The 27,892-nt window shown below is 39.7% G+C and overlaps 1 protein-coding gene across 2 annotated transcripts in view; it reads right to left on the bottom strand.

Moving 5' to 3' along the window:
* The window catches only part of LOC116834140 (pleckstrin homology domain-containing family A member 5-like), a 229,995-nt gene that overhangs the window by 58,735 nt on the left and 143,368 nt on the right, over positions 1 to 27,892 (bottom strand). For both annotated transcript variants that reach the window (XM_032796044.2, XM_032796042.2), the window contains exons 3-5: positions 15,870 to 15,953; positions 14,816 to 14,936; positions 4,818 to 4,922 (exon numbers count right to left, since the gene is read on the bottom strand). In XM_032796044.2, the coding sequence (XP_032651935.1) occupies positions 4,818 to 4,922; positions 14,816 to 14,923 (213 nt within the window). In that variant the 5' untranslated portion in view covers positions 14,924 to 14,936; positions 15,870 to 15,953. The remainder of the gene's footprint in view (positions 1 to 4,817; positions 4,923 to 14,815; positions 14,937 to 15,869; positions 15,954 to 27,892) is intronic.

Raw genomic sequence — 27,892 nt, 5'->3', positions numbered from 1 at the left:
ATGGGGTGAGAGGCAGCTCCTCTGCAATCAAAAAATTTGACAAATGATGGATGTGATGTGATATATGTATACAAAGAGCTTGATTTTCAAACTGAGGCTATGGGTCAGCACATATTTTAACACTTATGTTTGTGCATATATTTATAGCAATTGTGGTGGGAAATGGGTCTAAATCATTTGTGTGCAAATGCCCATGTTGAACATGCAATGGCAGTAATTGTGCACAACAATCTGTGGCAAGGCACCTCTTCTCTCTCTCATCAGACAGCATTTCCCCCTCTGGTGATGGCAGGCCTGGGGTAATCAGCCCCACTCAGGCAGGATTTGCCTTCCCCCTTCTGTGCTCCTTTGGTCATATTTTCAGAGTAGGCCTGAGGGTCGGCCTAAGGGGTGATCCTCCCCCAAACAAAAGGAAACAAACAGTCTCAAATAAAAACTCAGGGGAGGTACCTTTTCACTGTCCCCCTCGTTTGGGCAAGGTGTCATCCGGTTAGTTGCCCTGGGGTGTCAGTCCTTCCCCTAGCAGCCACTCAGGTTTGGCTGTTTCCCCTATGGGAAGGAGCACAGCCTCTCACTGTGGAAGAGCCTATTTCCCTGCTGCCACCAGCCTGGCAGCAGCTTGTCTCTCTCTCCTCCTTTCCTCTCCCCAAAGGAGTGGTTTTTAAAGGTTTCAAGCAGCCCTTAATTGGATTCAGGTGTCCCTAATTGATCTGAGGTAACTCCTTCTCAGCTTGTAGGAAAAAGGGCCTTCAACATTCTAGAGCTAATATACTGGCCTTCCAGGACCCTCTTGCAGCCGTCCGGCCTGACTTTTACACAAATTATAGGCACACCAATGTGCACAGAAGGCCTCGAGGCTTTCTTAATGAAAATCAAATCCTACCTTTGCACACAATATGTATGTTTGCATCCCTATATACATCCTTCCTTTTCAAACAGAGCTTCCAGTATCTTGATACATTAACAGAAACTAGAGTTAGAAAATACCTATTAGGTCATGTAGTTTATCATCCTGCTGATATAGATTTGCTCCTTACATAACATTTTTGAATAATCACTGTTTGCATTTGTCTCTCTCAAATGATTAGGTGTCCACTTCCTGAAGTGCGAACCCACAATGACTTGTGGCCCAAATGTGAAGACTTTGGATGACAGTGACACCTCTGAAGGAAACATTTGCAAATTAGCAGCACATAGCCCAGAATGTGAAGTTACAGAGCATCAAAGGAAGACATCCGCCATCCAAAAAAGTCATCACAATACCACAACAATAGCTTGTAATCAGAATCAGACTATCTTAAGCAGAGCTGCTTAGCACTCATTTTTCTTAGGGAGACGCCGATTCTAAAAGAATGCTTCTGAGAAACCATAACTGTCTTGACAACTAAGAGCAAACAATCACAGCAAGAGATACTGGCAAAGACATTCAGCCCTCTAAGATGACTTTACTCGTATTATGATACATTCAGTGTCTTGAATTTAAAATTGTCTATATCTTCAGACAATGATCAAAAATGTTTGTGTAAAACAATCTAATGACAGAAATTTTATTGATCAAGAGTTTTTTGCCTAAGGTTCTCACACTCATCAGACGTCCTTCTATATCACAGCACAAAACTATCCATTATCCAGAATAGGACAAAGAGTTGTCTGATGAATGAAAAGTTATGCAAAGGGATATTATATGTAGATCTAAAAAAAGACAATTTTAAATGCTGCTTGTAAAATGATGGTACTAAACAAGATCCACAGGCTTTGCATTGTGCTAACCCATATGCTTTATAATGCAGTATACAACTTCGTCCTCTACATAAACGGAAAAGGAACAGTGGGGAGGAGACATGGATCTTAGCTGGATACTTTCTCTCATCACATGCGCAGACATTAGGGCAGGGCAACTCAGTTAAAGACCCAAAAACTTCCAGAATAAGGTGGTAGTTACCAGACATGTTCAGTAGATGTTCTGGGCTGTATATAAAGTTTTCATTGTGGACAACCCATCTGGCAGGTTACATCCTAGTCACATTCTGGGAGGTGTGCCAAACAAGAGAGCAAAAGAGAGTAGGGAGTTAAGAACAACCCTGTGGATTCAAGAGCTGATGGATGCAGAACCAAGAATTGTGTCTGCTGTGAGGGCTAGGTCCCAACACCGATACTTTGGATACAAGTGAGTACAACTTCAGCTTTACTGGCTAAGGAAGCCCTCCATTAGGATAACATTTGGTCTACCACAGTATGTCCTAGAGGTACAGGTGGAGGAAGTACGTGTCACCTCTAGCAGCTACAAAGCCTATAGAACAGTGGCCCTCAACCTTTTTGTCTGGTGAGTGCCAGACGATGAGCCACGGAGGACCGTGGCAGTGGACAAGCATCCGCAGAAATTCTACCGACAAGCGGCAATGTCAATGGGCATCACCGCCAAAATACCGCCGAAAATCAGCAGCTTTTCGGCGGTGATGCCTCTGGATGATGCAGCTTGTCAGCAGCATTTTGGCGGATACTCATCTGCCAGCCAGTACGCAGGCACACTTAGACACCATGGTGCCCGTGGGCACCACGCTGGGGACCCCTGCTGTAGAACATATACTTAGCAAATCAACTAACTGCTTTAAACTGGGATTCTGTTTCAGAAAGAGAATGGGGCACTACTTAGTGAGGTGAGGGTTCGTGAATTCTTGCTTGAATTACGGGGCTTATAGGGAGAAGACTGTGGTCTAGAGCGATCAAGGAAATGGATATTTTATGTGATCCCAAACCCTGTAACACTTTGGATACAGACTTCTGTTTCACCAGCAACTGAAAGGACCAGTCACCTATTAACACAACAGCTAGAATGATGCTAACTGTGGAGATCCCCAGACTGTTTGTTTGCCTATTGGGTTCTGAAGTGTTTGACAGGACTGAGATGTTGACATTTCTCAAGCTCTGATGATTCAGATTTCAAGGCCAAAGAGGACCATTGTGATCATCTCATCCAATATCCTGTGTAACAAAGGCCATAGAACTTCCCTAAAATAATTCCTAGAGAACATCTTTTAGGAAAAAAACATCCAATCTTGATTTAAAATTTATCAGAATCCCCCATAGGTAAATTATTCCAATAGTTAATTATTCACTGTTAAAAAATTTACATCTTACAAGTGACACACACTACATACTATGTTTTACTATAAAGATGAGAAATCATCTGAGAGAAAAATCAGAGGGGAATGTGTTTTGGTGTGTGCAATGAAGTTAGAAAATGTTATATATAATCCTTATATTTGAATGTTTGTGACAAACAGAAGGGGAAATCTACATAAGGAACACTGGCAGATTTATTGTCTAATAAGATTTGTTCAGAAGTTATTCATAGTATTTACAGTATTTTATACTATTTACAGTGTGTTGTGTCCATTAAATGTTTTACTAACACAACATATGGTGAACTCTTTGAAACTGACTGGGAACTATTAACATCCACTTATCAGGGTTTTACATACAATAGCCCCAAGGTTTAGCTCTCTGTAATGATTTTTGACAAGTCCGGAAAAGACAGAACTGTCATCTGCCTGGAGCTAAGCTGAGGTGAAGGAAGAAGGGGAGTGTAATATTGCTTGAGCTCTATTGCCACCCGTTACACTAGTTAGAGAAATAAATCATTTATGTTAGTGGGTTAAAGTGCAGCAGAAAGATGTTTTTCTCTGCCACCCTTCCTAATTCAAACTAATATGTTAACTGGACATAAATTAAGAAGTGAAATTACAACAGAAATTCAAAAGCAGCTTCTTTTCAAGCCATAAAGTAACCAAAGAGGAAAGCCCACATAATCCAACCTTATGGTACTTCAGCTGGCAATGGCTGGATAAAAGCATGGGCCAGGAGGAGAATCTAAATATGGGGGAGGAAACCCACTGCCACCCCGAGTGAGTATCAGACAGTGCTCAATGTAGTTAAATGATCAATGTTTTTAATTATCTACCTAAAAAAAAGGTAGAGAAAAACTATTTTAGGTCATCTGTTTGCATTATAGTTAACTGGACTTACCTGGCTATTGTGGGTCCAATACATACATACATGCTCCCTCCCCCCACCTCTATTTTCACATAAACACACCAGTTTGCTTTCTAGTAGCACCCACAACATGCTAGAAAAAGAGGTGTTCTTGCTCTAAGATCTAATAGTCCTGAACTGTTGATTGCAAGAAAGTACAACCAGTTAGAGGGAGATTTTCAAAAGTAGAAACGGAAGGTACACCGTTGACTTTCAATGGGAGTTGGGTGCCTAACTGCTATTTATACTTTTAAAAAACTCTTAATGTACATCAGTGACTAAAAAAAAATCACATTTCAAACACACACTCCCAGAGAGTGTGTGTGTGTATGTATAGATATAGAAATATATATATAACCTATGTTCAAGCCAAAAAAATATCCCCCAGTAGCCATTTCGGAATAATAAATAGCAAAACATTTGACCACTTATTATTGCCCCATTTTCCCACCAATTATTTATTAACTTAGTCTTCCATCCCCAATATGTATTTGCGAGACACCCATCCTCCAAATCCTTCAGATGTAACAGGTCCCTGAATTCATAACATTGTACCTTTCTCCTATTATGCTTCTCAAAGGAATACAAGTAAACCACTATTTTGTACTTCCTGGCTGCCTTTATTCATTTTTCATTGTGCATTTTACTCAGTACGTGATACGAGTTAATGAAAGGTAACACACATGCACCAGAAGAGATCTGTCATCTTCACGCCAATGTTTCTAGCATTAGGTTTCACATCAACTATTGTCCTACAATAATAAACAAGGAAAAAATATGAATACCTGCTTGTAAAGCCACCCCCGTTTGATGACCGGTGCATTAGGATTCCTCTTTATTGAGTTTGATCTCTTTCCAAAATTATGAACCTTCTTTGAAGACCGTGATGTCTAAATGGAATGAACATGTCAGAAAATGCACCATCAGTGTCTGTTAACTCTAGGAAATTGTCATACATTTCTTTCCTCATATTTTTGTTCTCTATCCATGTTTCCCCTTGAGAATTGCAGGATATTGCTTTGTTCCTTTTTAGACAAATAAGTACGGTAATTGCCATGCTGTTTCTGCTGGCTCCAGAACTTCTCTAAATTTTCTGCAGTGAAAAAGAGAAATCCCAGAGCATAACAGGATCAACACATTTTAAATACAGATTTAATATAATTTTTTTTAAAACAAAAATATAGCTGACTTTATTCTAAGAGAGGGCTTGAAGAACACTTACAAGACAATACAAGAACTACTAAGAGAACTAAAACTATGATAGATGGCAGTAATAATGAAAAAGGTGCTCCAGAGCAACACCTTGGTGAGAAAATCCCAGCTTTCTTCTGTTCCCAGCACAACCTCAATAACTGGGAAAGAGGTCAGATTGCTACAAAGGTGCAGTCTCTGGCTTCTGATTGAGCCTTTCATATCTTCTCTGATGAAACAGCTTTTATTCTGTCTGTTCTTCCCTCACAATCTTCCCATTCACTTTCTCTTGGCTGCTACAAAAGGGAGAAGATCTTCGCTACTCTACTTGCTCCAACAGCTGTTTTGGTTCTCCTTCCCCTGTAACTCCAGCATCCATTTCTCATGCTGCTTACGGCTTTTTTCCCCCCAAACTGCTACAGCATGAAATTGAAGAGATTCTTGACAGTTTAGAAGAGTGGCTGTGAAACTAACGAGAGTACTATTTTTTTCCACTCTTCTTCTGCCTCAAAGCAATAAGCAGCAGCACAGACACTGGAGGGATTCACCATGTGTTGAATACTGCTCTGCATTGGTTTACATTTAGTTTTTATTTGGCAAGTTACTGTTGCAAACAAAGCATGGAAACCTATTTTTTTAATATTAAAAGCTTAAATTCCATAGAAATGAATGGCTTAGAGCTGGTGCATTGACAAGTATAGTTTTCTTTTCATCAAGAGCAGAGAACTAGGAAACAAGAACCCTAGGTTCTGCTCCTGGCTCTGCTACAGACTTACTGCTTGACTTTGGACAAGTCATGTAGCTTCTGCAGCTCAGTTTAATCTAACACTGATGAGATATCCACTCTGATGGGATTGGCATAGTTTGCACTACAGTAAGTAATTTTCACTCCGTTGACATTCACACTTTCTTCTCATCTGTTGGGAATGAGACACATCTACCCTGATTGAATCATTGACCCCTCACTTGGTAAGGCAATTCCCATCCTTTCCTGTGCTGTATATTTATGCCTGCCTACTGTAATTTTCACTCCATACATCTGAAGAAGTGGGTCATAGCGCACGAAAGCTTATGCTCTAATAAACGTGTTAGTCTTTAAGGTGCCACTGTTTTTGCTGAAACAGACTAACACGGCTACCCTTCTGTACCTCAAAGGGGACTTCAGGCCTTAACTGATGTTTGTTAAGATTTTTCATAGACTCTAGGACTGGAAGGGACCCCAAGAGGTCATCAAGTCCAGTCCCCTGCCCTCATGGCAGGACCAAATACTGTCTAGACCATCCCTGATAGACATTTATCTTAACCACAATCTTAAATATCTCCAGAGACGGAGATCCACAACCTTCCTAGGCAATTTATTCCAGTGTTTAACTACCCTGACAGTTAGGAACTTTTTTCCTAATGTCCAACCTAAATCTCCCTTGCTGCCAGTTTAAGCCATTGCTTCTTGTTCTATCATTAGAGGCTAAGTTGACAAATTTCTCCCTCCTCCTGATGACACCCTTTAGATACCTGAAAACTGCTATCATGTCCTCTCAGTTCTTCTTCTTTCCAAACGTAAATCAAACCCAATTTCTTTCTAGCTCTTTCCTTACGGGTAGTTCCCAAGACCTTTAATCATTCTTGTTGCTCTTCTCTGGACCCTCTCCAATTTCTCCACATCTTTCTTGAAATGCGGTGCCCAGAACTGGACACACTACTCCAGTTGAGGCCTATCCAGCGCAGAGTAGAGCGGAAGAATGACTCAGATGAAAGGTCCTTATAAATATGAAAAATACTATTATTGCGTCTCGTATCTACAAACTTGTGTTTCAAAAATTATTGCCTGAATATGGGGTTGCTTTGTGGAGGTACTTTCTAAATTTGGATTTAGACACTGCGCTGTGGTCTACAAAGCCTCTAATTTAGAGAGACAATTCCACAAGTTATGAGGGAATGACACATTTGAAACATGTGCAAAGACATGATACGGCCAACACAAATGCTGAACATGGACAATTCTGGCTTTGCTCTCAGATAAACAACTGGCTATCTTAGTAACCCATGCATAGGACAGTTCTCTGATTGCATAAATTAAGCAGTGGGAGCATGGTCACCATTTAGATGCTATAAAACAACAACAGAGCATAGAGGTGTATCGCAGATTAGGAACCAATATAATAATAGATCAACAAGATTTCAGCTGGAATTGATTTTCAGATTAACACACACTTCAGTGTGCCCACTGTGTAACTGTTGAATTTCAATGCTGTCTGTAACAGAGTATTTTCCATATATGTAGCAGACAATATTAAGACACTAGCACTGGCAATACAGGATACGAGGGAGAAAAAGAAAAAAAGATTTTTAATTTTAATACAAAATTCAAAAGGAAGACTATATTATATATTTTTCTGAAATTCTGATTTGTTTGTATTCTCTTGGAAGCATGCTAATAATGTATTTCTCTACTAAGTTTGCAAAGTATAGATTATTAAAAATTTCGTAGTGTCAGAATGTACTTTTATTGAACAGCCTTGTTGAAATGAACAGGACATTTAGATTAGATTTCAAAGGGACTTTTCATAATACAGTAGCACACGTAACACTGCATAATATATTTTACCTTAATAATAATAAGCAGCTTCTGTGAACAATATTTTCTGTGAACAGCAGCATAAGGTGTTACAATAAAAAGAGGTTTACAATCCAAAATCTTTATTAAGGGGTTGACTTAAGCTGACAAGATGAAAAGCAAGGGTGAAGAGGCTGTTTTAAGTTCATTTGGAAGCAAGGCAGCTGAGCAAAATTTAGATTAGGAAGAAAAAGCTTAAGCAATTTAAAATACACACAATTCAAAACAAAAGTCAAAACTGTTCTACAGCTTATCATTTTGGTTTTGGAAACTCAATTCATGTTCAGGAGAAGTCAGTAAATGTTGTTCAGAAGATTTATTTTTATAAGAAGTAGAGGGAATAATATGGAAGACAAGACTATTCAGACAGAATAAATTAAAGATCAGGTCTGACAACTATACATTAAGATTCGAAAATTTGGAAGCAGTTGTGACAAATTAAATTCAAATTATTATGCTTAAGTTTCTTTTTTAAAAATAGATTTTCATAATTGTTTTCAAAGACATTTCCCTATGTCCCACTAAAGAGCTGATTACTAAAGCTGGGTGCAATTTTTCACCAAAATAAGTTATTTTTGGCTAAAAATGCAGTTTTGATTTACCTAAACTTCTTGAAAATTTGACACAAGTTTGCCAAATAGTATGTCCAAATTATATATATATAAATATAAATTCACAAGGCGACTTGGCTGTCATCCCCAGGACAGCAAGAGTGAGAACGCCACTACAGACCTGGGAAGGGGAGGACAGAGGAGGCATGGGTGTTAGAGCATTCGCCTTGGAGACAAGTCCCTGCTCCAATTACTATTTATGAACAGTCTCAACAGGAGAGAGGGAGACTTGCCCAGAACAGACTCTAGTCCAAGTGTCTCAAACTCAAATGACCACAAGGGCCACATAAGGTCTAGTGAATGGGCCCGAGGACCATATCACTGACACCCCCACCGTCATTGCCCCCGCCCCCATTCCACTCCTTCCATGAGGCCCCACCCCTGCCCCACCTCCGGGTCAGGGCAGGCTCCAGGCTCCACTCCAGGAAGCAGCAGGAACCACAGCCCCTCGGGGAGTGGGGGTGGGCACAGGACTCCGCTGCTGCTCCTCCAGGTACCTCCCACAAAGCTCCCGTTGGCTGGGGTTCCCTGTTCCCCAGCCAATGGGAGCTGCAGGGGGCAGTACCTTGAAGCAAGGCAAAGCTGGAGCCCTCTGCCTCCTCCCCTCTCCCTTCCGGCCCAAAAAGGATGTGCTGCCAGCCGCTTAAGGGAGTGGCGTGGGGCTCGTGGCGCCATGGGGGGCAATCCCGCAGACCAAGTTTGCCCACTCTGGCCTGGAGGTAGGCAGAGGGATGAGGGGGGCACGAGGAGCTTGGTGGGCAGCACAGAAGAGCATGTATTTGAGACCCCTGCCATAGTCCAATGAATAGGGCTCTCTCCTGCAATGTGGGAGACAAGTTAAAATCCCCGCCCCACATCAGGCAGATATAGGAAAAGCAGGTTTAATTCCCCTATCATAAGTAAATGCCCTAACTGCTGGTCTAAAGGCTGAAAATGAGAAAGCAACTCAATTCCCACCAGCAATAATTTGTGAATCTAGCCCTTCATCTCCTTTCCTTTTAAAAAGGATGACTGGAAATGAAAAAAAGTGTTGTGTTTGACCTGAAACAAAATGTGTCCACTTGTTTTAAATCAGTTTTTTGTTTGTTTGTTTTTTAATAAAGAGATTTTGGTTTCTGGTTGAATTTTTACTCCCCAAACAAAAAAAACAGCACTACTAATTACTCATCAAAATCCTTCAATATTTTCTACCATGCAATATACAAACAAAATGGTCTTTGCATGTTCTAAGAACCAGTGATGCAATACTCATGCCTGCACTACCATTTGGTATGAAAGGGTGTAAGCTCCCCAACGCAAGGCCCACAAATCCCTTTTTGTTTGCAAAAATGGTTAATGCATCCAGGTGGTGCTGCCAAAAAACAAATAATAATTTCAACTCCTCTAGCAGATTCAGGTAACTTAAATGCACCTCTCTTTGGTTTGGTAACCAAGTATATGCACACTTTCACACAAAGCTCATGGAGCTCAGAAGTGAACCTTTACAGGCTCTTACATTTTACCAACTGCAAATATCTACTTAGGTTAACAAGGCACTACTTGAGTTTTCTAATATTAGTTAATAAACAGAACACTAGACACTTGTCAATTATTTTATCTTATACTGTATAATGAGAATCTCAGCTCTCACATAATGTGTTCTAAAGATCTCAAGACTATGTATTTAAAAACCTTAGAATAGTATAAGTATTATAGTCAAGCCAGTGCTTAGCGGAAAAAAAGAGTGTGGGAGGGTAGATCACCACTCATCATTCGGTCCCCTTCATTCCCCCATCAGTTTTGCCTCCCCCTTTTCCCAAATCTCTCTGGAGCTCTTCATTCTCCTTCCCCAGGTCTGGGGGGCTTCAGCAGGGCCCCTCCCCCCATTCCCAGGCTGGCCATTAAAGGGAAGGGAGAGGAGCACAGGACCCATCTGGATGCTCAAAGGATGGAGAAGGAGGGAGCAGAGCTGACCTGAGCACCTTGGCTATTTCTGTTCCCTGCTACCTTCCTGTGTGAATGGTCAGTGTCTGCTCTGCCTGCCTAATGCAGCAGCCTTGATTGGCTCTTCCCCAGAAGATAGGCTAGTGAGGGGGAAAGATGCCAATCAGAGAAGATCCCCCACATGCACACCCTCCCAACAAGTAGGACTAAAATCTGTGCTTCTCAGCAAGCCAGCTCCAATTGTGGATATTTCCTGGGTCTGCAACCCTTTTTGACCCAGCACACTTTAAACACTGTGTGAAGCTACTGTATTACTTAAATACTACAACAAAAGCATGTTGTCACCTTGTAAATTAGTTTATCTAAAGAACACAGAAGCAAAAACTATTGCTTAGGCATTTTAAAACAAGGCTTGGAAATGTCAGTAACGAATTGGAAGCTTTCCCTTGTGATGTGTGTGGGTTGTGATGAGGTGCATCTAAGCGATCAATTTCTGCCAACTTTAATTTTTTGTTTAAAAATAAGTTTCTAATCCTTATGATTGATAAGATAACTTTCCAAATATGAACAAATGCAGTGTTGCCTTCTTAATTCTGTAGGCAGCTCTAGCATCAATGCTGCTTCAAAATTCCAAGCACTGGCAGGGAAAATGAGAAGACTGGGCAGTACTGCTATTATTCAGAAGTTTGTGTGCAACAATGAACCTAAGAAGGATCATGTCAGTTTCCCAACCCAGTGTCTGCTATTGCTTGGGAAAGCTATGAAGAACTGCAGAGGTAGACATTGGAGCCACAGAGATCACCATGAGACCAGTACAATTTTGTCTGTGCAAGTACATACCATATTATGGAACAATATTCCCTGTATGTGCACAGGGGTTCGATCATATCATTCACAAAGGCCTTTATAAAGATTTTAATACCATCTGCAGAATAAATGGAGGATACCAACTTTGAAAGAGAGGCTGGAGGAAGGGTAGAATAATGGAAAAACCCTCCCATCACTCCACCTCTTAGCAGCCATGAGGCTATGGAGGGAGAATGCCAGACTCTATCCACACCATCTTCAGTAGGTTTTGGTCTAGGATGGGAAGGAAGTAAAAGGAGCACCTTTTCCTTTCCAGAAATCAGGAAGTTGGACAAGTGGCTTTGAAGTTAGAACACACTTGAGGCTGACTGGAAAGGTGGAGCATTTAACACCACTCTGGTATGAATCTCCACTCTCTCCTTTGTCAGCATTTTATTTTATTTTTGGGTAGAGAGAGGAAGGGAGCAAGAGAAGGAGGCCTGAGTATCTAATCAAGCCCCTTGCTGCTTGGTCTCACTCAGCTCACCTCATTTTTTGTATCAGCCTCTGAACAATGGCTTTAGACTCTAGTAAGCCTTTTCTGAACAAAACTGCAAACAATTTTCTATAAATATTGTTATATTAATTCTGGATTGTTTTATATTAATAAAAGGAGCAGCATTGTACTAACAAGAGCCTTGAAACAGTCCTTTATCTGAACTGAGCTGTTCCCAATATGAAATTCATCATCTCCCCAACTAATTAGATAAACCCATTAGCAATTTTCATTAGTCATCCCTGAAAATGGTTGAGTTTACAAACAACTTTAATAAATTGCCACCAATATTTTTGCTAGTCTTAGAAGTAACCAAATGTAGCCTTCTCTCTCTTTCCCTAGTTTATGGAGAACCTCAATAACTATTCTCTCAACTAATTTATCTCTCATGCATTATAATACTAATTTTAAGACAGACTCAGAGACTAGTGTCGGTAAGGCAGCCCTGGCACCTCAAGTCCTCTATTCATAGATAGAGGTAGGCATCAAAACTGACAGCACAAACCTCCTCATGGTTGGGCTAAAGTTCCTCAGTACTATCACTGAAGGGCCACTTCTAAGCACAAGGGATAACAGTCTTAAATCCTGTGGCATCTTATAGACTAACAGACGTTTTGGAGCATGAGCTTTCGTGGGTGAATGCCCACTTCGTCAGATGCATTCGTACTCACCCACAAAAGCTCATGCTCCAAAATGTCTGTTAGTCTATAAAGGTGCCACAGGATTCTCTGCTGCTTCTACAGATCCAGACTAACACGGCTACCCCTCTGATACTTAACAGTCTTAAATGCATTCAACCTATGGGCCCTCTGAAACTGCCAGAGAGGCTGATTAGTGTCAACTATGGTTTCTATGCTGCAGATACTTGTCTTCTGAGACTGGACTATCAAAAATGGTACAATAATACAAACAAGCTTATTTTTGATAACTGTGTTTAAAGTAACTTGAATAGCATTCACATGAACATCGTAAGTAGTTAATTTAGTAACTGAAAAAAGGATAATGAGCACAACTTTTAGTATAAAAGCAAAAGTCTCATTTCTCTAAAAAGTAGCTCAATAAATCCCATTCAACGAAACAGTCAGTGTCTCTAACTTAACAATTTAGACAAATGCCTATAATTCAATAGCCAGTGGCAATCTCCATTTCTTTCCAATACATTGTCAACCAAATACAGTAAGTAGTTTATTTTAATTTTGCCTGTAAAAGCTCTAAATTAGTTTCCTGACTGCCCCCTAAATGGAAGTGTAAAAGCAGCAGAGAATCCTGTGGCACCTTATAGACTAACAGACGTTTTGGAGCGTGAGCTTTCGTGGGTGAATACCCACTTCTTCAGACGCTTTCGTGGGTGAATACCCACTTCTCTACCTGCGTCTGAAGAAGTGGGTATTCACCCACGAAAGCTCACGCTCCAAAACGTCTGTTAGTCTATAAGGTGCCACAGGATTCTCTGCTGCTTTTACAGATCCAGACTAACACGGCTACCCCTCTGATACTTAAATGGAAGTGAACATATTTCCCCTTCCCTTCATCCACATTTCACCCCACATAATGAACTCTAACATAGCTCTGTGATAATAATTTTGCATCAGCATCACTGATGTCGTCAGCACAGTTCTGAGAAAGATTTTATTGTGCTTTTTTTATGGCTGTCCCTGCAGAGGCTTAGCAACTATTGTAAGGTCATGCTGAACAGTAGCATTTTTTAATAAATCAACACTGATACTATTTTCTCAGCAACACTGTTAGATTAAGGCATTTTCTAGAATCTGGAAGTCTTTCTTCACTAGATAATGGTTTTAATGTAGGTCAAGTTTTTGCCTGACCATTTGACTGTGTCCATTTAAAGCAAAAGCTGCTTTAGCAGCAGTCTCCAACATGCTCAAAATGTCTTATTTTATGGGCAATCGTAAAATGTTTATTTTTTCACAACGAAAATAAACAGGGTTTCAATCCAAACTTGCTGAAATTAAAGAAATTGCTCAGTTAACACTAACACTTCAAAGTATGTATGTTACAAATTTGATTCATTTGCAGGAGAACCACTTTGCTAGGTACAGTCTTTCAGTGCCTAATTCAACAAGTATTTTTGTTTGCAACTGAGAATGTAAAAATACTCAAGAAGAAATGTTAACTGTTGACTAGAAGATAGATGGCACTGCTTATCTCATCACTAACCAAGATGTCATCTGGCTAACTTTTCTCTGAAGATAATAAATCTATCCTGGCAAAACCCAATGAAAATTTTCAGTTTTGTAGTAAGTGAACTGTCCTTCTACAAAGTGGCCTCTAACTGAAAAACAAAATGAAACTTGTAGTTCTATATTGTCTTTTATCCAAGGATCTCTAAAGCTTTTTGCTTCATAACATCTCTGAAAGGCCAGGAAGTATCTCCCAGTTACAGATGGGGAAACTGAAGCACAACGTAGTTAAGTTGATTCAGCCAAGATCCCACAAATAAGGCAAAGCCAGGAACAGAATTCAAGTTTCCTCACTTCCAGTCCTGTGCTTTAACCACAAGACCAGACTACAAAACAAAAAACAGATTGCTTATGATTTCATGGGCTACTGAGCAATTTTCCTACCTAGTTGCACTGAAATTCTAGTACTGGCAGTTGCTAGTTAAAATGTAATCTTTGCCGTATGGTCTGTTCCCATAACCACTTTTAAGGGCTGCAACCAATCCCTTACTAATTCCTATAATTCCATACTCCTGCCTTGAGGATGTTTGGTCAAATCTTTCAAAACATAGTGCAATTGTCCACAGGCACATTTACCTATATGCCCATTCAAACACACAGTTGCTCATATACAAAACAAGAAAGATGTCTAATACCAAAGAATTGCAGAACGTGAAAGTCATAAGAGCCAAGAAGCCTGTGACAAAAATTACAGCTCTAGTGATAAGTTGTTTCAGACACCTCAGCTTCCAAATAAAAACATTCAAGTTATCAAGTGCCCTGAGATATACATATGCTTTGTTTCTTTTTTTAAATAGAATATTAATTACAAAGTTTCTCTTTAATTATAGGACTCTGTTTGCTATCTTATGGAATAATTGAATAATTTTACATTAATAAATAAACTGATACAGAGACTTACTCTGCCCACAGGGCTCACTGGATGCACAGTGTAATCCGATGTCAAATTGTAGTTGGAAGCGTCACTTATTGTGCTTACTGTTCGTTCTTTCTTTTCTTCGGATGTCATAGTTGCAGCAGTCCTGAAAACAGAATATTCAGTAACACCAGAACCTGCTGTGTGCAGACTGATATTAAAACGTGTCCCTAAGATGTTCTCTAATAGTGGCTATGTCCTACTTTTCCAATTTTGAAGCAAGCAATTCAGATTTCATGAAAAAATTATCTGCACCAAGTATTAAAAAGGTCATTAAATTGTATAGCAAAGACGAACTTAATTCTATTATAGGAAATTCTTAAAGTTGCTTTAAACTAATTCAAATTCGTGGTTTACCACACAGCACAGGTAGTAAGAGAATGCTGTACACCACTCTCATGTTAGTGAAAATATGAGACTTAAGTATCACTGAAGTTCAGTCTGGTAATTTGATTAGATACACAAGACACAGCCACTTCACAATCAGAGATCAGGAATTACTACTGCACATAAATTCTTGATTCCCCTCAACCTTCAGGAAGGTCTAAGGAAATCATGTCATTCATGATTTATTCTGCAAGAGTAATGAAACAGTAGTCAACAAATCTATCATCCACCTGCTCAGGAAACCTCTTGACAAGGCAATGGAATAACAATATTAAATGGAAAAGGAGTCCTACCTGCTACAGGAGATATGGAATGCCAGCATATTCCAGAGCAATTCAAATGGATCATCAAAAACGTACCTTATGGTAGCCTACTGGACTATCCTGCTAAAAATCTTTTAGTTTACTCTGCAAGCAAATTGGGTAGGGTAACTGAAGTGAACAGTGAAATAATGGTCCCAATACTTCATTAAAACACAGAAAACCCCATTTGGATTATTTTTAATTGTTTTACTGTGCTTCTTTGGTCTTGGATTAGCAGAGTGCAGAAGAATTAGGTAACAAATCAATTTTTATATTGATCGGAACTCATTGTGAAATGTATCAATTAAGAATGCATGTATTTTATATTGTGCAAAGCACAATTCACTTACTGTTCATTCACAACAAAAATACAGTTATCCTGTGATGGCTGTCCTGTTACTGGATGCTTGCAGGTCACTTTCCGTTCATTATGACTGTGGAGAAGAGAGACAGGCACTTATAAAGTATGTATTTTGTAGTTTTCTGTAAAATTATTTTAAAGTTTTAATGCAAGGTCCAAATACAAGGAAAATAACTGGACAGTTCCACAAAGACTTCATTGTGACATCTGGAACTTAACTCCTGGCAACTACAGATGTAAAACATTTGTGTGTCTTTGAATGTTGTGCCCTTATCCACACTACAGTTGAAACCATGCAACCAGTTTATATTTAAAATGGATGCTAATATTGCTTCATTCACAAAATGATTGAAACCCTTATGGTAAACATTTTCTAACAATTTAGAGAGGAAAATAAAATATTTGAGCTTTTAACACTGCTCTTGGGATTAAAAAAAGCTAGTGATTTCTAATCTGGAGTTTGGCATTTTTCATTTAAAACTTCCAAGTAAAATGCCATGATATTCATAAAGAAACATTATGAACTCGTAAGAGCCAAAAAAAGAAGATTACAGCTAGATATATACACAAGATAAAACCCATGTTTCATTTTAACTTAATCAAGCACAAATAAATTACATTTCATGGTCATATTACCCCTGCATATTGTTTATGGCATCATAATGAATGCAAATGTCATAAATATTAGTTGGGCAGAATAAATGCATGCAACAAGAGAATATATTAAAATCAATGGTTTGGTAATGATGTCCTAAATTCTTCTCATCACTATGGGGAAGACATATGACTAACATTTGGCACAAAACTGAAGAAGCAGTTCAAAAATCAAAACAAATTTTTGGATTTTCTTCAAGCTGAGAGTGAGATTTAAACCTGGAATAATCTGGAGTAGTGTAACATTCAGCATATTTACTATGGTACAAATGTATTTTTCATGAGGTATTTAATAGAACCTGTATCCCAAGATCCTTCATGTAATTTAACAACAGAAGGAGGAAGAAATTAAAAAGGGATAAGAGAAAATGTATGCTTTTACCTTAGATTTGAAAAAAAAGTGTCACTGACATACAGAGAAAGTCCGCTCAAAACAGCAGGAACTCTGTAAGAGAAGGTTCTTCTACCAGCAATATCAAGATTTTGTGGAAGACAGGCAGACTAAGGTCAATGCTAAATGAGTGGAAGGAGGAGGAAATTTCACAGGGATAAGCTAAGCCTATGAAAAAGGCTGTAACCTTTCTAAGTAGGTTAATTTTGACTGATACCATGGGCATAAGAATGGGGTTCATTTGGTCACTACACCAGAAGCATGTAAAAAGTATCAATACACCTGTTTCGGCTATACAAAAAAAGGGCTGTATTCCCAGAAGTGTGTCTGCTTCACATGAAAGTATGATGTGTGCATGTGATCCCAATGCAACTCAAGCAGATTTTGGGAGGGGGAAAATGGAGATGAGCTAGGTCGTTTTATCCTCACAATGGCTTGAAGCATTCTGTAATACTGGGTTTTCTACTCTCCTTCCAGCAGATACAGATTGTCAAAAAATATTTCCGTATTGGACATTCCTTGGAATGCTGCTGCCTTCTCTTCCATTTTATTACTTTTCAGGCAACAGTCAATACCATCAAACCCTCCAGTGTGCTGGTAATTTTTCAAGATTGCCTACACTGAAAATATTTTTGATCTCCTCCTCCTCCTGGCAAAAGGGTAAAAACCTGATGTTATAAACTAAGAGTTGCAGTAGGTCTCAAGATGGGGCCTTTCTAAATATAGCTTATTGAAGAAATTCTAGATAGAGTTACAGACCTGGGAGACGGTTATCTTAGAAGCAGGAGATGCTCGTCTGGCCCTTTCCTGCCTCTGCACATAGTAACTTTAAGTAGCATCTTCATACTAATTTAGTGGAAGGAGTTGAACTGATCAGGAAAATTATCAAGGGAGAGGATTCAAGTGAGACAAAAGTTGAGGGCCACAAGAATAAAAGTCAGAAGTATATTGCAAGAGGTAAACATAAAATGAAGGTAAAATAAAAAGATCAAAGTAGAGTTCCAACTTAGACACATTCTCTCTCACCAGAATCAGACTCCATCTAAAGTTTTTCAGTTTCAAGTCTCTGAAGACAGACTAACCAGCAGGTGCCAAAAATTCAAAAACAAGCAGCCATTGTTGGTTTTCTTCCAAGTTCTGTGTGAAACAGAACATACACTTGTAGTTGTTTAGGCAAAAGCACAATGATCAACAATGGCCTTGTTGTTAAGGCACTGGACTGGGATGCTGGATCTCTGGGTTCAATTATCCACTCTGCCACACACTTTGATCTTGTGTAACCTTGACCAAATCACTTAATTTCTCTATTCCTCAGTGCCTTATCTGTAAAATAGGGGTTATGCTTCCCTGTCTCACAGGGATGTTGAGAGGATAAGTACATTCATGTCTGTGTGGCACTCAGATACTAGAATCATGAAGGTCATGTAGGCTACCAGAGAGTATTCATTGTTGCCACTACAGTTGCAGCTGATATAGGAAAATGTCAAAGCTATTTGTATGGAAACATAAAACCTATTAACTGAAGTAACAGAAGATCCCTCTATAAAGTTTTCAGATACTTCGAAAGTCCATCATATCAAAACTAAATTGTTATATGTAATCTCAAACCATAATATCTATAATCAACGCAATACATACAATAGCAAATGCTTTGCAACATTAATTTCTATCTTAAATGAGGTTTTTCACTTTCAGAGAGCTTATTTGTATCTAGGCAAGTTCAATAAATTTGGAGTAAACATTAGAAAATTTTTGCCAATATTTCTTTTTTCTTTTCTACTTTTTATTTGGTACATTTAAAATTATAACTGATTTTTGCTATGAAATCTATTTACCTAGAAGTACTGATAGGAGACACAGCTCTCTCTTTGTATAAGAGAAATACCTTTATTTCTGCACCAACTTTCCCAAAAAATTCACCTGTAGACAGGTAACAAACCTAGAAAACATCAGTCTTCCAATGAAACTTTCAGAAAATTACAAAAATCTTAAAACTGGTTCAGAATGAAAGTTTACAGCACTTGAAAGATAACTTTTGGTTATAGACACTAACATTTTAACTATACAAAATACTGTTTACCTTGCAAATCTTGCTCTCCATCCCCTGAAGTCTAACTTCAGCAAGATAATCAAAGCAGTGTAGGACTGGAAGGGACCTCAAGAGGTCATCTAGCCCAGTCCCCTGCACTCAAGGCAGGACTATCTAATAACTAGACCATTCCTGAGAGGAATCTTAACATTTCCCTGGCTGATGCTTACATTAAAAAGCTTAGATCTTGATCACTTTGCAGTTTCACAGTCATGCTCTAGTCACAAGTCCCCTTTCGCACAAAAACCTACAGTAAAAAAAATTAAAGCTTCTTTCATGTTTAAGCTGTATTGGATATAATATGCAAATACAAACAGAAAAAGAGGTAAAAATGTAACCCATTTCTTTGTACCATTTTTTCTTATGTCACAGAGTTTAGTTTAAAGCAAGTTGTGGACATTTGCGGCTAATAATGACTGAAGTACATCATTCTCTACCTTTTTAGAACTATAATCAGTTTAACCTCTGAAAAAGATTCTATTGGGAAAGTACATCCATAACCTTTGAAGGGTCACGAGATAGATTCTGATCTGCTTAGTCCTTGCCATCCTAAATTATTATGATTCTATGTTCCCTAAGAAAGATAAAGTGGCTCAGAGAAAAGAAAACTAAGTTACAAACATCACTGCACAACATACATTTTTAGGTGGATATTTTTCCTCCAATTCAATAGACTCACTTTCTTAATCTCTCGAGGAAGGCTGGAGAATTGTATCCACAAGACTTGAAATTATGAAATACAGGGCACGAATTGAACTTTTATCATCATAAAATAATTGTTTTCAACTTTTCCCCCCCCATGTGGCCTTGACGGACAGCATTAAGCTGGACCCATCTAAGTTAGCCATAAATGGTGGTATTTTTAAAAGTGCCTGAGGAGCACAAGTTTCACCGACTTCCCATGGGACTCGTGCTTCTAATTCAGGCTTTTTTTAAAATCCCACAGTAAGTCAAAAAAGGGTGTCATTCAGTTAGGTTATAGTGATGTAGACTGCTCTAATGTTTAACCTTGACAATTTGATACAGCTGGCCATCAACTGGCATCCCAAAAGGCTGCCAAGTAGAATATTCCCTCTTTTGTTGGGAAGGAACAACTTGCACACACTGGCACTGCCTAGTTCAATAAGAAGCTGTTGTGATACAGCATGGCCAGAGGGCAGCATGAGAGTGTTAGCAGGGGGCCTTATTCCCTGCCAAGGGAGGAAGGTTTGCTTTAGATTAACTAGAACACCTGTAGCCATTTAGAGCACCTGACTCCAATTAGAGCACCTGACTTCAGTCATGTGATAAAAACCCCTGCTTCAGTCAGACAGTGTGGGAGTTGAAGGAGGAAGGTTTGATTGGAGCAGAGTGCAGGTTGCAGAAGTTGGAGAAGAGAAGAGTTTGATAAGAGAGAAATAGAAAGTTTGGAGGAATGCTGCGGTGGACTGTGAAGTCCAGAAGAAACCCTAGGTAAGGGGCACCAGGCTTGTGTAGAAGGGAGGCAAGAAGCCCTTCACAAGCTGAAGGGTAGGAGAGGGAAGTAACCCAGGGGAAGGAACCGCTAGTTCAAGTGGTTCACCACAACCCTCAGGGCCCCTGGGTTGGGACCTGGAGTAGAGGGCGGGCCCAGGTCCCTCCCTCTCCACTCCCCTCCTCCAAAGACACTAGTGGAGTAATTAAGAACCGGTTCAGAGGCAAGCAATAGCGCCCTGAACCTACCCCAGAGAAGAGAAAGCGCGAGACCCAGCAGAACAGTACCGGCAATTTGCCACACTGTGTTCACTCCTCCTTACTAAAGGAAAGGTCATCTAAATGGCAAGAATAAATGGAAAATATTGGAGAGAAGGGAGCAATCCCAGATGACTACAAAAAACCATTTGAGGACAACTGTTAGGTCAATAATTTTAGGGCTAAACCTAGAAAAGAGAGACATCTTTCTCCCCCTCATTCACACTGATGTGACAGACAGACAGCATGCCTGAAGTTGAAAACCTGGCCCAATAATGAGTATCTGGTAGAAAGGGGGCCTGGAAAATTGGCATGGACATTGTAAAAGTACATTGTGAAGCAAGGAGCCATTTCTCTTCCTTGTTTAGAGATCTCTACCACTTAAATGGGCAAGGAACACTTCTTTTTCCATCTCTCCTAAGCCCAGATTCCCAAACAAAGTCATGTGAATGAACATACATTGCAGCTAACAATGAATGTCAACTTGTTCTAGTAATAAAAAATGCTTTATGTAAAGAATTGTGATTTGTTGACTAAAACCCAAATATTTTCTTTTAAAAACAGTGGATTTTCATTTCTGACCCCAAACAGCTGGGTTTCAGGACTATTTTAACTTAGATTACCAACATTTACCTAAATTTCTCAAAATACGTATATAAGTAGTACAGTCCCTAGATAATTTCTGTGTCCCTTCTATATAACAGTAGCCCCACAGGCTTCATCTCTTGTAGTTCACTGAAAATTTTATTAAAAGCTACCACGCACTAGGCACAATTTCCAGTGTGTTCAATTTAGGCATCAGTCAGTGACCCACAAAATTCTACTCTAGATCTCTACACAAGCACAGTGTTTTGTATATTTCATTATGATAATATGCATCTAATTAATATAAGTCAATGGAAATTAAGCCAAATTTTTCCCTTTAATGTTTCAGCACATTCATTTCCCAGTTTCCACAACCAAAACCACACTTCAGAATTACAATGTTGCATCTTTCTGTGTCTGCACTTGTACTGTGAGGTAAGGATTGTACTAGTGGGTTTAAAAACAGTTAGAAGCCAAGGTATTTTAAAAGCAGCAAAGAGTCCTGTGGCATCTTATAGACTAACAGATGTTTTGGAGCATGAGCTTTCATGGGTGAATACCCACTTCGTCGGATGCACGATGTATTTTAACTCATTCTTTCCTTTCGCTTAGGCAGAAATGTAGCATCCTTGTGAATACATGCACACAGTAAACCTTCTCAAAATGGAGGTCCAAATTCTGTTCTTGGTTACACCACTATACACAGAGTATTTCCATTAACACGACTCAGGAATTGGCTCTATTTTAATTGCAAGAGCTGGGCTATCTCAACAATATTGTCATGTCAAGAGCCAAAATCAAAAATCAAAACTTCCTTGAATATTTTTATTAATATTCATGATCACACGTTCCCTAACTCAATATATACAGTTGGCTGTTATATATGCCACTGGGGCAGTGATAGTCAGACTGAGGGTCTTTAATGTGCCTCTTGTGGCTCCTTGCAGCACATGATATTAAAACACTCAATTAACAGCCAATCAGGATGCTTTTATTATGTTATTAACCAATTGTAGTTGATAAAATACTTGGTCAGTCATTTTGCTGTGAGAATAATATATCTCTCTATATAAAATGACACAATGAATTCACACTACTGTAGCTCTTTTGGGTAACGCTGAACGGTAATTTGGCTCCTGAACCACTGAGGTCTGAGTATCACTGCACTGGGGTATGTAGAACTCCAGAAGCAGGAACAGCTGGCTGAGATGACATTTCAGATATGCATTCAGTAGAAAATAAACTATTTTTTGGCTGTGTCATGGATCTTACTTTGTTCTTAGTTCCACTAAGGTCCATCAATGGTCACCTGTTAAAAAGTGGGTTAAAATTTCAATTTGGTTTCATAATACCTTGGGGACAAATTCTGTTCTAAACTACATGGTGTAACCCAACAATTCATTGTAGCAAAACAATTTAGCTTGTTCCATGTCATTTTGGAAAACGAGTGATTTTTTTTCCCCATCTCAACAATACAGGATTTGGTACTACTTTGTGAAGAGCCAACAAAACCCAGTTTTTTCTATATGGGAAGCCATCTTTCAGGGTGACAACTTCAGTACTATCAATTTTACATTCCACTCATGCTGTTGCCTCCCAGCCTCTGCTTCCCTCTCCTTCCTAACATTCTTTCAGAGCAATGCTCTGTTTACAAGGTGTGGTACAAGCTAACTATCACGCACTTTCACACCCTTCCTCTCTCCAAACACGTTCGTTGCATTGTTAACCTGCTCTAAGCCCTGGTTTACAATACAAACTCATGTCAATGTAACTATATAGCTCAAAAGGTGTCAATTTTCCACTCCTCCAAGTGATGTGCACTTCTACCTCGCTACAACGTGACCCGATATAACACGGGTCCTCATATAAGGCGGTAGCAGCAGGGCTCCGGCGGCGCTTTAAAGGGTCCGGGGCTCCGGCTGCTGTGGGGCGCTCAAGGCCCTTGAAGCCCTGCCACTGCTACCCCAGGGCTGCGACAGTGGGGCTCTGCTAGTGATTTAAAGGGCCTGGGGCTTGCCGGAACCCCAGGATCTTTAAATCACTGCTGCAGCCCTGCCAACACTACCGCAATATAACAGTGTTTCATCTATAACATGGTAGGGATTTTTGGCTCCCCACGACCATGTTATATTGGGGTAAAGGTGTAATTATAACTAACCCATCCAAGGTGTAGAGAGCACAATGTCAACAGGACAGCTTTTCCCACTGACTTAGTTATTGCCTCTTGGGGAGGCAGCGTACCTATGCTGATGGGAGAAGCTTTCACTAATCGGGAGTGTTTCACTAATCGCTGATTGGGAGTGTTTTCACTAAGTACTCCAGCACGGTAAGCGTAAACAAACCCTAATACTACATAAAGAATACTGAATCAATTTAACTGCGGCCAAGTATGGAACAAAGACTCAACGCGAGGTTAAAAAAGGCTTCATATAGAAAGTTTTGGACACATTTCTCTCCTCCTAAGAGCACGTCTACAGTACAGACTTAAAATCGACCTGATGACTACACTACTCTCCTTCTGTCAGTGGTGCGCATCCTCATCAGGAGTGCTTTCACTGACTGAAGAGGGGCAGTGCAGAGGGAGGCTTGCAGCCAGGGCTCAGCTCCCCATATGGAGTGGGGGCCAGCCTCCTGGGCTTCTTGCTTCTTGGTTCCCGGGCAGGGTGCTGGGAGTCGGGCAGGTGCAGCCCGGATCAGAGCAGGGACCTGGGGGCAGCCAAAGCACTAGCATGGAGCCCTGAAATTGACAAGACAGCCAACAGCTGATATAAGTAACAATGTCTATACAGGCACTGCTTCGCACTAACTACACTGACATAAGTCTTATGCCTCTTGTGGAGGGGGAGTTATTATGTCTGCATAGTAGGGTGCTTACATCAGTGGGACAAGGCTGTAGTGTATATACTGAAATAATCAGCTGTATGTAAGCTACTTTACATCGACTTAACTCTAGTGTAGACCAGATCTAAATAACAGTCTAATGCTACATTAATTCAACATTTCTGAAGGCAGTACTTCCTATAACCTGCATTAGTAGGAGCACTGCCAGCAGATCAAGGGAAGTGATTATTCCCCTCTATTTGGCACTGGTGAGGCCACACCTGGAGTATTGTGTCCAGTTTTGGTCTCCACTACAGAAGGGATGTGGACAAATTGGAGAGAGAGTCCAGTGGGGGCAACAAAATGATTAGGGGACTGGGCACGACTTACATGAGAGGCTGAGGAAACTGGGGTTATTTAGTCTGCAGAAAGAAGTGTGAGGGGGATTTGATAGCAGCCTTCAACTATCGAAGGGGGTTCCAAAGAGGATGGCAGGCTGTTCTCAGTGGTGGATGACCGAATAGAGCAATGGTCTCAAGTTGCAATGCGGGAGGTCTAGGTTGGATATTAGGAAACACTATTTCACTAGAAGGGTAGTGAAGCACTGGAACAGGTTACCTAGGGAGGTGGTGGAATCTCCATCCTTACAGGTTTTTAAGGCCTGGCTTGACAAAGCACTGGCTGGGCTGATTTAGTTGGTGTTGGTCCTGCTTTGAGCAGGGCGTTGGACTAGATGACCTCCTGAGGTCTCTTCCAACCCTAATATTCTATGATAACAAGAAAATGAGATTCATATTGTCAGTTTCCTTTTAATGACAGACTGCAAGAGTCTTGCTGGGCTATGCAGAGCAGGAAGCTGTGCAAACAGCCTATCCCAACCTCCCCAATGGTGCACAAGGGCCTCCCACAACAGCAATCCTTGCACTTCAGATGGAGCATACAGACTGCTCACTCCTACTTCCCCAGGAAGAATAGCAAAAAGATGCAACCAAGGTTTATATCCACTAAACTACCCATCGCACATTGGTTCTGGTACACAATGGGAACAATATATTCCATCCTAACATGGACTGAACAGCCCTGCCTGAGGGGCAGTCCTGTTTTGCACCACTACCTGCCACAATCTAGCCCATAATGGAGAGGAAGCCAGATGTTATGTACTTGACTGATAATCCAATCTGCTAATATAACTGCAGTACTTTCCCTTCATCTGGATATACCAAAAGACAGTCTTCTAGGATCACTACATATGCCTCCCTATGTTCTTACTGACTTGCAGATGCTCCCGTTTCAAAATCCTTTTTATTTCTAGCTTACCCACATCTTGCAAAATCATGTTGGCCCTTAATATTTTTGCTCTAAACCAAAGACCAGAAGTATAACTGGATTCAAAAAAATAATTAGATAAATTCAAGGAGGATAGGTCCATCATTGGCTATTAGCCAAAATGGTCAGGGATGCAATCCCATGCTCCAGGTGTTCCTAAACCTCTGACTGCCAGAAACAGGGAGGGGATGACACAGGATGGATCACTCTAAGATTCCTATTATGTTCATTCTCTCTGATGCATCTGGCACTGGCTACTGTCATAAGAGGATACTGGGATGGAGGGACCAGTGATCTGATCCAGTACGGTTATATTTATGTTCTTAACTAAGAACAAGTAAATTTAGTATTCTGTCCAGTTTCTCATTGTGAATGGACTAGTATTTTTTTGTGGTTTTTATTTGGAGGAAATGAGCAACTCAGCTAGAGTAGATGGAACAGAATGAAGGGTACACAGACCAATTGTATAGCAGGATAGAAGACCAGGGAAAAATAAGGGCTAAGAACAGCTTTCATATGGAATAGAGCAATTCAGTCAGAATTAGCAAGACAGATCAAAAGATCAGGGCTGGGACATTTGGTTTTGGGCTCTCTAATAAAACACATTTGTTTGATTTCCCTGCCCTACAAGAAATGGAGCTCAGCCAGAACTCTCATAGTGACATCTGGCTTTCTCCCACTGAAACTAAAACTAAAGGCTACTTCAGTGCTTCTCTAGAGACTTACCTGTGCACATATGTTACTAACACTAGAGCCTTCTTATTTGCTCATTTCTAATAAAACTAACCAAGCAAAAGTTGAGTAATACTTCACTAGAAAAATACTAACAAAAACATGATGTTATGAACTAAAAGTCATATTTTAATTTAAAAAGACACTATTTTAATAAAGGCGTAGTTATATCAAGACAAGTAGCCTAATAAATATTAAGGAGGAAGAGTAAATGTGAAGACTGATTTAGCAAGCTCTTGATTTATTAACCAAATCCTTATTTAGCAAATGTAATTCATGTGTCAGATTATTTATTCAGCAATACTCACTTTAAGAAATTTCCTTATTTTGCAAGAAAAGCAAAATCATGTATTGTTTCTACCATGACTTACTTACATTTAAAAACTGCAAACAAATTCCAGAAAAAGTTATGGGGCAGATGCATCCCTGCTCTCTTTATAAATGCATTAGGCTTCTGCACAGTCATAAAATTCAACTAGACAAGCAGAGCAAGTCTGATCAAGCTCTGTTCTACTTCTGCACTGGTGTTTCAGATCTGAACAGGAAAAAAGTATGTCAGCAATTTCTGCCTCATTTTTGCTTTCCAGCCTAAGAAGAACTTTTCATTTCTAACTGAAATAAATGCAGGAACGTATGGTTACCTAATAGAAAGTTATTTGAATTTGGAAAAATATAAGTAAATGCAGCCCCTATGTATAACTGTTAGCAAGGATGTGGTCTGTGGTTGTTCAACTCCTTCCATTTTACTAAAAATGCAATGCCACATAGCATAGTAAATAGCACATGCAAGCATTTTCCAGTCGGGACTCAAATACCCGTTTATTATGAGCCTTTTTTCAATTAACGGGTTTTGAACAATAAATTTGGGAACCACATTGCATGGCTGCACTAGAAAACAGATGAATATCAAAAGTTTTACTGTCTGTCAGAGTAAAAAAGACAATCCATGCTTCCAACGTGTGTGCACACTGCCACTCACTTTAAACTGTGAAAAACATCAGTGTTTGGAATTAATTTGTTTCCCTTCATGCATACACATATTTTAGTATGTGTGCACACCAAATTTTTCCATTTGTTTGGCAGACAATGACATAACTTATTTTAGGGCTGCTGCTGTCACCACTCTTGATCTAGCAGGAATATATTTTCTAGGGGCCTATTCTCCTGATGCTTTTAAAAAAATTAATTCAAAACAGGATTGCCAACATACAAAAAGATTGTTTCCCTCTTACTATTGTCCAGTTGCCTTCCTATTTCATTTTTACATAGATCATTGTTCTCAGTTTTCACTATACTTATTCTCAAAGATTGTTCTAGAAAGCATATGATTGCTTCTGCTGCATCCAGTACTTTTGAAATTGCAAGCTTTCATTTCTACAAAACCTTTCTTAATCAAAAAAACAATTTAAAATCTGCCTGAAAGTCAGGAATTTAATATAAATAGAAAACTCCTGCTACAAACCTGATGTTATTAATACATTCTTATTAAATACTTACCCAACATTTATTCTAAAATTATCATGTTTCATGCTGTCTGGAGGGGCTCACAACCCTGAGTGTCTACTTTGGGGCAGACTGTCATGAGCAGGGCAGATACCCCGAAATGGTAGTATGTCCTATAGCAGGGATTCTCAACTCTTTCTTTGAGTTCCCCTCACCCGAATTGCTATAAAAAAACCCATGGCCCACCCGTGCCACAACTGCT

The sequence above is a fragment of the Chelonoidis abingdonii genome, chromosome 1, assembly GCF_003597395.2.
Source record: "Chelonoidis abingdonii isolate Lonesome George chromosome 1, CheloAbing_2.0, whole genome shotgun sequence".
Taxonomy (NCBI): Eukaryota; Metazoa; Chordata; order Testudines; family Testudinidae; genus Chelonoidis; species Chelonoidis abingdonii.
This window is presented reverse-complemented; position numbering and strand designations above follow the sequence as displayed.